Source organism: Periplaneta americana, chromosome 12 (genome assembly GCF_040183065.1).
Source record: "Periplaneta americana isolate PAMFEO1 chromosome 12, P.americana_PAMFEO1_priV1, whole genome shotgun sequence".
Lineage (NCBI taxonomy): Eukaryota > Metazoa > Arthropoda > Insecta > Blattodea > Blattidae > Periplaneta > Periplaneta americana.
The window spans coordinates 112,509,937-112,523,246 of NC_091128.1; the positions used below are offsets into that span (position 1 = coordinate 112,509,937).

At 34.8% G+C, this 13,310-nt stretch overlaps 1 protein-coding gene across 2 annotated transcripts in view; it reads left to right on the forward strand.

Moving 5' to 3' along the window:
- Positions 1–363: 363 nt before the first annotated feature.
- Positions 364–13,310, forward strand: part of LOC138710834 (serine-rich adhesin for platelets-like) — an 83,098-nt gene continuing 70,151 nt past the window's right edge. For both annotated transcript variants that reach the window (XM_069841978.1, XM_069841979.1), the window contains exon 1: positions 364–573. In XM_069841978.1, the coding sequence (XP_069698079.1) occupies positions 541–573 (33 nt within the window). In that variant the 5' untranslated portion in view covers positions 364–540. The remainder of the gene's footprint in view (positions 574–13,310) is intronic.

Genomic DNA, 13,310 nt, shown 5'->3' on the forward strand with positions numbered 1-13,310 from the left:
TCATAAACGAAGAAGAGCCGTTACTCTGCAACTAGACTTAATCTTTAATTAATCCGTTATGTGGTAGTTTACGTTGCACGCGTTGTGACGTGTGACTCATAGAAAGCTATGGGTCGTGGCGAGGGAGAGATATTGAACACAAAAAAGCGTCCAGTTTGTCTCGTTTCCTGCTGCTTGGGAAGCTCTGTTCATCCACGGATGAGTTGTGCTGGGTTGCCTAGCACTGCAGCGCCCGACACCGCAGAGTAACCACAGAGGAGAGCGGCCCACTTGGTGCACAGTACTGGTGGGAGGGGGGTTAATTAGGGTACAGCATATAAAAGGATTCGTCCCCCGCCCAGCGGTCACATTGTTCAACTCAAACTGATTCATGTCAACACTTCTTTTTTTATATATAGAGATTTTCCTTTCACTTGATTTGTTTCGGTTCGACGTGGAGAAATTTTTGTTCGTGGAAGAATAAATTAGATTGCTTCTAGTTTTAAAGCGTAAAGTTAGGATTTGTAGAAACAGTGGTGTGTAAGAGACGGCATCGGCACCATGCTTCTCTTCTCTGGAAGTATACACTTACAAGTAAGTACTATTATAGTAGTAGGATTAAGTTCTGGATCATCTTTGGACGATGTTTCCGTATAAGCTACTTAAAATCGTTTATTAGTAATGATTTAATAAAGTCCCTTTTAACGTGGGGAAGCAACTGACGTAGCTCAAGCGACAGACGCGTTTGCCTGTTAATCCGGAGTTGTGTTCGAGAGTGGGTTCGATTCCCTCTTGGACTGAATATATTGTTGGGTTTTTTCCCCGAGATTTTCTCCCAACTGTAAGGCAAATATCAGGTAATTCTGTTGCGAATTCTCGGCCCCATTTCACAAAATACTCTCTCGTTATCATTAATTCCATAGGCATTAAATAATCTGGTAATGAATACTTACTTACTTAATTACAAATGGTTTTTAAGGAACCCGAAGGTTCATTGCCGCCCTCACATAAACCCGCCATCGGTCCCTATCCTGTACAAGATTAATCCAGTCTCTATCATCATATCCCATCTCCCTCAAATCTATTTTAATATTATCCTCCCATTTACGTCTCGGCTTACCCAAAGGTCTTTTTCCCTCCGGTCTCCCAACTAATACTCTATATGCATTTCTAGTAATTAATATATCGTCGTTAAATTAACGAATAAAGAATATAAAGAATCAACCAGAACTGATATTATGAATTGTAATTGTGATTTATTGTTTAAAGTAGCTATATTTTAATATATGAGGGGTATTGGGGGAGGAACAAGGAATGTACATTTTTAGCGATTGTATGGTATATAACGCATTGTGTAGGTGACAATTGCGACTACAGAACTGAACAATCACAAAAAATTTAAAAGTGAAAATGTCCGTGTTAGGTAACATTAAATATTTTGTAGACTGATTAAAAACCAGGAATATTCAAGTATTAAAATTTATTTTATAATGATATTTTGTGAAATTCTCTGTTTTTCCGTGACATCCCCTGACATAGAAGCTATTCAGATACTGTGAGACGAGAAAATGTAACTGTAATTCTCCATTTAACATCAGTTTTAGAATAGAAAATATGGTGGGAGATAATTAATTGCATTTTTAGTTATTTCTCTAACTATTCTGATAAAAACTAATAACTTACTTGTTTAACGACATGTAATGCTGCAGAATACTTTCAGAGACGATAAGGTATTGAATTTCATTTGTACTCGTAATTATTGTCTCCTGTAAAGCGATAGGCCTAGAAGCTTTCTATTGTTGTGGTACTGCTATTTGCGCATTCAATGTTGAGTATTTTGTAGAAAATACTATCTTGCGAATATGTAAAGGATTATTACTGGTCTACTGTACAGCATATATTCCAATGTTTGAGCATATAACATAGTTTGCCTAACTTCCTCGTACTTTAGTAAAATTATTTTGAATTAAAAAAATATATGGTTTATTTAACGACGCTCGCAACTGCAGAGGTTATATCAGCGTCGCCGGTGTGCCGGAAGTTTGTCCCACAGAAGTTCTTTTACATGCCAGTAAATCTACTGACATGAACCTGTCGAATTTAAACATACTTAAATACCATCGACCTGGGTCGGGATCGAACCCGCAATCTCGAGCACAGAAGGCCAGCGCTATATCGACTATGCTACTCAGGCCGACTTTTGAATTTTAACTCGTAATCAATGCGCTTTTGGACTTCTCATTTTATTTTAAATTTCTTTGTTTCATTTTCTTCTAATCTAAGATTTCTAAATTTTGTAACATGCTCACTAAAGCACTATAATCTTTTATAAAGGACAGCAGCTTGAGCTATTTTTGATTGAGTGCATAAAGTAGATTCGAGAAATTACGTATAAAGAATCGATAATGCAAGGATTCTGAGAATTAGGTCTATATTTTAAAAGAGAGAAGTTGGATGACTCAGAAAACTTTTATTTAATGGAGAAGGAACAGACTGCAGGAAATCCAGGCCTCCAAAGATGATGATGATGATGATGATATAGAAATTACTTTTATCTTCTTGGCCTTTAATGTAAGCCAGTAGGTATTTTTGTCTGCAAAATAAAAAGATTTTATTGCCCAAGAGCTCCATATTTCAAATTATTTAGATAATTCATTCAAATATCCCCATAACGTTTGTTAGTAGAGTTAGGAACACTGTATAGAATATGTAGGCATTAAAACAGTCTACTTAAATGTAACACCTGAAGGGTTCAGAGTCATAGTGGGCCAAGCGCCATATATTAAAAACGGAGAAAGCAAGGGTTAAAGTTAAGTGAATACCATAGTTTAATGAAGATTGACATATCATTTAGTTTTAATGTATATACTTTATATTACTTGCTATATGTTTCCATTGAATTTAGTAATAACTTCATTTTAACTCTTGTTTTCTACGGTTTTAGTAAATGGCTCTTGGCCCACTATGGTTCTGAACCCTTCAAATATCGCCAATGTTATGGAAACCCCCTCTAGATAAATAAACTATATCATCCTATTGTTTACTTCCGTGAGATGTACCCTGGAATCACTAAGATATGTAAACGCGATTAGTTTCGGGCTTGAATCATCTGAGACGGCATTATCACCAACACTATGGGCAACCACTGTCTTATTATGCATGCCCAAGGAAGCGGAACCTCATTCCTTAAGCATGAATATATAATCGAGTATTAAGTAAAGCACTAAGTGTTGCAAGTTCGCCTTCAATCGACGCATAGATTAAGTCTTGATGTTCGGAGATCTTTAGGAAGGAAATCGATGCCAGCGAGGTAGCCAAGTGGACGAAGAATTCAAGACTTTGTATGATGGATGAGGGTTGCTGTCAGAGCAGCAAATTGGTATGTGTATGCGTTTTGAATAAAACTAGATTATATAGATCATCCTGACGCCTCGAGTGACCTAGAAAGCATCACGCTATCACGACAAGTGGTCGAGAGGGAATAATCATATTTGTACGGTTCTCCGAGACTGTAAATAGATACGTGAATTATTTTGTAAGGAATTTGAAACTCTATAGGACACAGATGTTTGAAATGTCGATACGTTTCAGTTCTTTCCTGTAAATAGATTGTAGGCCTATATATGGCCAGTGAATGGTATTAACCTATTCTTATTTCCCCTTCTAAGTCTTGAGAAGTATTACAAATAATACAGTGGACTCTGGATCACTTCTGGTCAAAGAAGTGGTAATTTTCCTCAATATCTTAGGCACTAAATAATATGTAATTTCTTTTATATTTATTTGCCATCTTAATCTTCAACCTACTGTCATATTAACAATATGACAAGAAAATTACCTTACATTAAGTATTTCAATATGGTGAAAAATGGTTAAAATAAAGAAAACGAATTTGGACGAAAAAATCCGTCCTTTAAAAAATATGTAATTTCTGTGTTGGTTGTGTAAAGGGAGAGTTTAGAGATAAATGAAAATTAAACTTGGAACCCTTATTGAAAATAATTTTCTTCACAAATAAAACACATCAACTGCTAGTATTCTTTTGAGTTTTGCACACTCACTTGTTTAATTTAACTTGTGTGTTCATCTGGGGAACAAAATTCCATCTGCACAAAAAATGGCTTTACCCGAACACCACAGAATTGGTGCATAAGTATGTGAGCTAATTCTAAAAGATGCTACAATGTATATCGTCCCTGCGTCTCCAAAATCCGCTGTGTGTTATTAAATAGATTTTGCAAGAGAAAGAAAAAAAAGTATTGTCAGTTTGATTTCTCTTGATCTTCAAAATTGCTTTCCATATAATTTTATCATTTAACATGTAATGATTAAAATTATATCTAAAGTAACTTTGAAAATCAAAACACATAGCGGATTTTGGAGACCAAGCAACGATATACAGAATTCTCTGCTCGACTGTCTACAGTATGCTACTTATATAGGGTGGAAGTGAAATAACCCTGCAGACTTTCAGAGCGAATTCCTCATGTTATTTATAACAAAAAAGTGTAATATCATATTGGTGAAAAGTTCATAGTTTTCTAAAAAAAAATTATTATTTTTCCAAATGTTTAATACTCTCTTATTCTGTAACTATTACGAATAGGATCGTGATTTTTGTTAATAACGTTAGAAAATCTTATAAAGAATCATTTATCCCTCTGGTGTATTTCACTAGTGTGGACGGTTTTCATGCAAATTTAATTATTTAAAAACTACGAATTTGAAAGTCACTGACTGATGCGACCAGCTTGCAACATTGTAACCAGAAAGAAAGAGTCCACACCTGTGGAGTAACGTCTAGCGCTTCTAACCGCGAAACCAAGTGATCCGGGTTCGAATCCCGGTCGGGCAAGTTACCTGGTTGAGGTTTTTTCCGGGGTTTTCCCTCAACCCATTATGAGCAAATGCTGGGTAACTATCGGTGCTGGACCCCGAACTCATTTCACCGGCAATGTCACCTTCACTTCATTCAGACTCTAAATAACCTGATATGTTGATAAAGCGTCGTAAAATAACCCACAAAAAAGAGAGAAAGACGGGAGGTAGTTCACTAAGGCAGACAGACCTGAGTTCGTTGACCTCTTGCTTTTGTATTACGAGAAGAAAGAGAAGTATGTTACCGGCGATGTTTTCAGGCTGCTGAAACATCGACATTAATTTTCTAATTAACATTCATTTAATCACAAAATATAATATATAGGTTTTGTATTAATCTAAATACACCTTATTGTCCCTTTCATTCTGTAGGATTATTTCACTTCCGCTCTGTACATTTCTTCTTGATAAAGAAATAAAATTATTTCTTTAGCAGCATAAATAAAACGAGTTACTTTACGAAAAATATTTTTACGTACGCCATAATATTATCATGGCCTACTCAGAATTTGCATGTATGCATCGTGTGTAGTTAAAGAAACTTTGTCCTGAAATTCCTTTCTGTACGTACAAGGACATCATTTTATTTTTACTAACATTTTTAATATTAACCTGTCTATACCTTTAGAGAACCGGAAACACCGCTTGCTCCCCCCTCCAAGACTGGAGTTCGATGATACTGGCGTAAAACACAAATCACTCTACTAGGTATAGGATGGAAGAAATGTAGTTCATCCATTTACGTAAACCAGGAAATATCGCGATTTTGAGTTTGATAATTTTCATTAGGTTTTTCTTTAAACAAAGTACAGTACTGTATTAAGAATAAGTGTTTTTACTCACGAAGTGAGTTATCCATGCGAACGTATTCATTATGCAGTGTATACTGTCTACAGCACATTAGCGTACAATATAGAGAAAGAGGTTAAATTGAAAAATAATCATAATATGAATATTTAAACACAATTTTGAAAATGGTGGCCGTTCATTTCGATACAGGCTTCAGTTATTTTGTGCATATTATCGCACTATAGACTATTGCATCTAATTCCAATTGCCAGTTTCGTCCTTCGTACTAGTAACTCATGTTGAAATAATTCTGTACCTACTCTACGTACTGTGAATTCAATCTTCACTTCTGCCCGACCCGAAAATATATAATTACTCAGACATGCTATCTACTGTCCGTCCAAGTGGTTATGCCGCAGGATTGTAGAAAGGGAGGAAATCACGTGACAGTTAATTACTTAACGAGGCCCTTTTATTTAAGTTAAATTAAACAGCTGTATAATATTACGTAAACGTCCAATTCCTAAGAGAAATTAATGTTTTCAGAAAAGAGCTAAGACAGCCCAGCTTTTACAGAGGGGCGAGCAGAAGCAGGTGGGGGAAATCGGGATGCGACGTAGGCAAACGGACAGTACCTGTGCGAAAATATGATTCAATATTGAAAGCTCTTTCGTCACTGGAAAACGCGAACATATTTCTGGAACGTACTATAATCAGTAACTCAGTACTGCTTACTATCTGCGGTCTTGGTTCTGTGTGGAGTTGGAACTTCCGTAGTAGAAGGGGTGGGAGTGAAGTTCATTAAAAACTCAGGTACAATAAAAATTGAAGTAAAAATAAAATGATGTCCCTGTATAAGTTACAAAGTATTTTACTGGTATTTAGGAAAAAAATCAACTTTTGTTCCCTTAGTTACTCACGTAACCTTCTAACCAACACCACCACCACCACCACCACCACCACCACCACCACCACCGCCGCTATCACCACTACTACTACTACTACTATTACTACTACTACTACTACTACTACTACTACTACTACTACTACTAGTCTAGGTATTACTACTACTAAGACTATTAATAATAATAATAATAATAATAATAATAATAATAATAATAATAATAATATAAACAGTTCGGACACTTATAAGTGAAATATGACACTCAAATATTGTATAACTTTCTTAATTTCTTTTATTCCTGTATTGGCACCCTCCCGCTAAGAAGCACGATACGCGTATAAAGTATTACAGAAATGGTAAGGATATGTTTATCGAATAAATGTCCATTCAAACTTTCCGCATTAAAAATGTTTCTCTTGTATCCTCTAGATCTAGGTTTCAATACTACACTTGCTTTAGATAGGACGACATAAATTTGTTGCCATTGCTGAACGCATCCGCGCCGTTTCTCATGTAGTAATACTTATCTCAGCCTGTGAATAAAATTCAACTTTGAAGACGGAACAGGGCAATAGGCTGTCGCTGAAGAAGAAGAAATTGTACTTTAGGATTTAATTACATAATTATTAGGACTATATCATGTTCAACGTTATATTTTTGTACAACTATAGACTATTCGTTATGTCGTGAAACCAAATGTATTCGTGACCGTACCTCATAGTAAGAACCTTATGATGGGAGTATATGAGCTAGCTAGCTGCAAGTCGAAGCGTAGTGAGAACAGGAAGCTTTCAAGTCCACTTTTTCCTTCCCCTCACGCACAGTTAGTTACCGAATGGTCTATACAAATATTCCATTTTTACACAGTATGTTTCTGTAGTAGGCTACACGTATAGGCCTATCGGTAAGCATTATGTACACATTGCTGGTGAGGAAAGTTTGTAAGTTTGAGGAATGTTTCAGTTCTTTTTAATTAGTTATTTAACGACGTTATATTAACTGCGAAGAAATTGATTATAGTGAGATTCGCCATGACGTGGGTGACCTAAAATTCACATTACAGTTAGGACGAATTTCGAAAAGAAGGAAAGAAAAAAAAGTAATCAATATGAAGGATTCGAACCCACACCAAAGCAAAGCGCCGCGCCGCATAGTGGTACGAATCGCTAAAAATGCGGACAAAAGTGATTTTTCGAACTTCATATTAAAAACACAAAATTACCTCAATAATAATCTTCAATAGTCATTTTGATAAAACCAAGTGTTTTTCGAAGAATACCTCAATGGTTCTGGTCAATACTTACAGGAAAAAGTGAGACAAATCTTTTCTGATTAATTCTGCATTTTTGTAAGTGTTTTCTAAACATGGTGTCTGACTTAATCATGGGAAGTAAAATACTAAGTATATTTTTTTGTGAATGTGTTATGTTCTTATGCATAGGAACAATTACAATATTTAGTGTTTTTTACTTTTAAGTACTGATAATTTCTGGTAGAGGGGCAGAGAAGGCCTGATGGCCTTATCTCTACGTGGTTAAATAAATAAATAAATATTAAATAAAAAATAATAGATCCAGTTTTTATTGCTCATGTTTTGTGAAGAAAATTTTTTTTAGAGTTAAAAAAATGCGCAGAAGTGTACACCGTGAAATTTATATATGTATATTGGCAGATATTTCTAAGTTTGTCACTGAAGGTTTCATCTTCAACACCTCATAATACTGCGAACTATGACCTCTAAGTCATATCCATGCGCCTGGTCCGTCAACACTTGTCGCGCTTTAAGCACTTGCTGAAATTTATGTTTGATTACTTAAGGGTGTTATTCATAAACATTTCGCTAGCCCGCGCTACGAGCGTGCTAAACTAGCCCTGGCTATCGACTGGTTACTTGTACGGGATTATATCATATATCATATCATATCGTATCGTATCGTATCGTATCGTATCGTATCGTATCGTATCGTATATCATATCATATCATATCATATCATATCATATCATATCATATCATATCATATCATATCATATCATATCATATCATATCATATCATATCATATCATATCATATCATATATCATATCATATATCATATCATATCATATCATATATCATATCATATCATATATCATATCATATATCATATCATATATCATATCATATCATATCATATCATATCATATCATATATCATATCATATATCATATCATACATCATATCATATATCATATCATATCATATATCATATCATATATCATATCATATCATATCATATCATATCATATCATATCATATCATATCATATCATATATCATATCATATCATATCATATATCTAACACTGGTTTATGAATACGAAAAACGTTATTTCGCTGATCATCCACCGGAAGCCCGCGCTGAGAATGTCTATGAATACGGGCCTAAACTGAGGAGTGATTTATTTTAAGTAAACAACTAAGACTCTTGATTTTTTCCGTATCTAGAGAACTATTATTGGTTTCAGATCATTGTATAATGTGTGCATAATAATTATAGTATGCAAAAATGAATTTACGTGTTAGCTGAGAAGAAATTTACGAGAAAATTAATGAAAACAGTAATGAAAGTTTTGTGCAACATGAAGAATATGCTGTGCAATATGTAAAGAACAAAATGTGAATTAAATTTGGACAGTCATAGCACAAAATCACTAGATATTGTAATAAGAATGTGTTTTTTTCTTCAATACTATCAGCGTTAGTATAAAATTAGTCACCGCAGCGAAACCATGTATCTTTGTAAATATTCAGACTGATTACAAAAATAAATTTAGTTACCATTTACAGACTTTTTTCTACTTCTTCTTCTTATTCTTCTAAAAATCGTTGACGTACTTCGAAAGAATTTGAAGATTTAAATGAGAATAGTAAGAGGGGGAAAATTAAAAAGGGGCGTAGCTTTCATACATGACACTGATGAAGTTGAGGGCCGAAGATGACGAAAATTCAGCGAAACTATTGAAATAATTACTACAATAACACCTCCCAGACTTGGAAAATGTGAATCATGGCTGAAGTAAAGAAAACAAGCTACGAAAGTCCAGAAGAGGAGGAATAAAAAGTGTAATCAATAATACTAAGTACATAGACTTTCTCAAAATATCAATACTGTATGCCAACCGGAGTACATAAAATTCTTCTTCATGCATCTGTAATTGTGCAGTCATCCAAGTTATTTTACCGGTTGAAGAATTAGTGCGAAAATTTCGAGAGATTTTATTCAAAGAATTTCAAGACGAGACGAGGTTAATATTGACTTCTGACTCATTAATTTCCAGTTTGAAAGAACTACCAAAGGAAAATAAAAATGAAATATATCTTCGGAGGTGGTTGGCCTTTTGGTAATATCCGAAGAAGAGGAGGGGGAAGAAGACGACGAATTTGAAACATCAGCTTGTGGGGACGAGTGACAGACTGGAGATCTAAGTTCCTCTTGAAATTCTTTAGTTTATCACATAAGAATATTTTGTGTTTCTTTTTTAAATACGAATCGCCCTTATCGTTTGAATTGCGACCATCAAACAGTTCTGTATTTAAACTTGCCTGTATTTACAACAATGAAACTACTTGGTGCATCCAAGGTACACTTCGCAGATGCCAATATTGAACACCTTGGCAAGTATCAAAATGCACGGGCCTACTTTTTTTCTGTTAATCATAAACTTCGTAACAAAATCTATAAAAAAGTCGATATTATAATAGAATTTATTTTAATAGGTTATTTTACGACGCTTTATCAACATCTTAGGTTATGAGATGAAGTTGATAATGCCGGTGAAATGAATCCGGGGTCCAACACCGAAAGTTACCCAATATTTGCTCATATTGAGTTGAGGGGAAAACCGCGGAAAAAACCTCAACCAGCTAACTTGCCCCGACCGGGAATCGAACCCGGGCCACCTGGTTTCGCGGCTAGACGCGCTAACCGTTACTCCACAGGTGTGGACTTATAATAGAATTTGGCACAAAATGTAATGGAATTTACAAGTGTGCAAATTCATACAAGTTATATTACGACTAGTAATAAATGGGATGTAACATTTTGGATACCCCTACAAAACTACGAAATTATGAATGGATTATTTATGTTATTATATGAAAGAATGTAATCACCCTGAAAAATGTAATCCTTAATTGAATTTTGATATATACAGGTTACATATAATTTTAATAATATTATAAACTTCTAGATTACATAACTTATGTAATTTTTCAACCCTTATATTAGGAGTTGTTGATGAAATCGTGTGCATAAAATTACTGTAATTATTGAATTTATCGAGTTTTGTAATAAAATAACAGGAGTGTGATAAAAATATCTAATTGGCCCTTATTACTGAACTCACAATTGTTTCACCTCTCAAGAGGGGTAGTTGTTCATTTCCAAATGTCATTAAAATTTACACAAGTTGGATATGTGTTATTAGTGAAAAGTGTATCAAATTTAATGTTAATATAACCACTAGAAAAATAGTTATTACTTTTGTCCGCTTTTTAAGCGATTCGGACCACTGTGCGCTGGCGTACGAATCCCGTTCGTAACCACTAATGTGGCCTGTTTTTAAGGCAAACTCATATAATATGTAGCCTAACACATAATTTACAATAATTCCGTAATTGGCTACTACAATGATTTCTATTTATTACCACGAAGAATCTGAACGAGTGCTTTTCGATATTGAGTCGAATAAGAAAGAAGAGGAGGAGAAACAGAAAAGAGAAGGCTTTGGTGAGAAAGAGGGGACAAGCTACCGACTCATCTGAGAAATCGTTGACCACACTTCATAGCGATAGAGGCGAAAATTAGAGTTTTCCCAGTTAGCGGTGTCAAAATGTTATGTACCTATTTTTATGTATGTAAGTCCGCTTTAGTGAAACTAGAATGTCTGTACAACCTATAGTGTGATATGTTGATTATTACGAGTATTATCCTCAAGGCGGGAGGCGAACCCCAGCGCTACGTCTGTAATGATTATTATGTTGACCTCAGTGTATTCCAAAACCACATCAGCTGATTACAGCAAGTTTCGGTAGGTATACGCAAGTTCAGGAGCAAGCATCTCCGCTCGTCTCTAGGCCATATGCTTTCTCGATCCTTTATTTAATAAACCCATCAGGAATCGAGTCTAGAATCATCTGACTTACAGAAAAACGCCTCAATTATTATAATAATAACAATAGCAATATTAATAATCATAATAATCATCATCATCATCATTATTATCAATACTCTTATAGTAACCCTTGTGCTAACGGAATAATAGATAATCGCTATTGACCAGTCCCTTTATAATAATAAATTGCAACATTTCGATGTTAGAATATCAGCAGTTCCTCTTTAAATGTGTTGGATACAAGCGACGCTTATGAAAAAAATTTAAACGATAAACTGTTTTATTCTGTGTTTTATAATTTGTTGCACTACTGTTCCAGGAAAAATAATGTCTACAGAAATTGAGCTCCTCAGAACATAATAATCTGTCACTTTTTGGAAAGTAAGAGTGCATTGCTTGTTACAGTCCTCGCAACAAGATGAATGCAGCTAGAGTTTAAATTATATTGTGTAGATATATACGATAATAGAGTGTGAGTATCCCTTAATGCTCGTTGGTTATCGGGCGTTTAATCTGCACAGCCCCGTTACGTTTGGCAGTTATTATGGATTGAGTGCAAATTCGAATAAATTATGTCGGTCATTGTATGGGATCTCTACATTCCCAAAATTGTGACGAATTTGGGTATCTACAGTGAGTGGCGAAATCCAGTTTCGCAAGCGACATAAAACCGCTGTGATCTCATTATGCTAACCACACGTTACACATTACAGGTTGGATGATTGTTCACCTCTGTTGAAGTTACGTGAGGATAGCAATCGACTGGTCGGCCTTGGCCCTCCATGGGCTGTCACGCAATGGATTTTGTTTGTTTTTATTTGTTAATCTGCAAATAAAAGAGTAACTGCAAAATTCTTACCATCTGGAAAAAAGTACTTTGAACTTTTCACTTATGAATGCTAGAAGAGAGCCAATTTTCATATATATTTTATAGCGATTACTAAACAGATAATGCTATAATTTATTATATATATTATATATTATAACTAGCCATAGCGGTGCGCTTCACTGCACTTGTTAGACATTAGTAATATGCGTTACAAGAGCGGTATGTTGAAGTTTTCATGTTCGAGGAAATGTTTGAAAAAGCGAAACGTAGTTGAGCTTTTTTAACTTCCGAGAATTGAAAGAAAACATACCGCTGGTGTATCGTACATTATTTTGTGCGAAGATCGTTTATTACATACCTGAAAGAGGAATTTCTAATTAGTTGCAATGAAATCTCCATCTTGGTTTCTGTTCAATGACGGCAAATTTGCGAAACAAAAATATCTATCTTCAATATTGTTGCTTTAAAATGTTTTCTGTGTTTACTATACTCCAGCAGGCCGTGATATAGGTACGTCTGTCTTTTTTTCCCCCCAGTCTATGATGAGTCTGGAATCTTGTTGATTTTTTCACGGCTTCCTTAATGATACTTGCATCACGAATGCAGTAACTTTAGTGGAGTTGTAGAGTTTACTTAATTTTTGCAAATATTTAAAAACAATAATTAACAGTGCAATTTAGGTGAAATTGCAGTGGTAAGTTTCCAATATATATTGAACGTCTCTAAAAATAATATGTTAAAAGCCTAAAGCAGTGAAAACAATATGTCACTTAAGCGGTA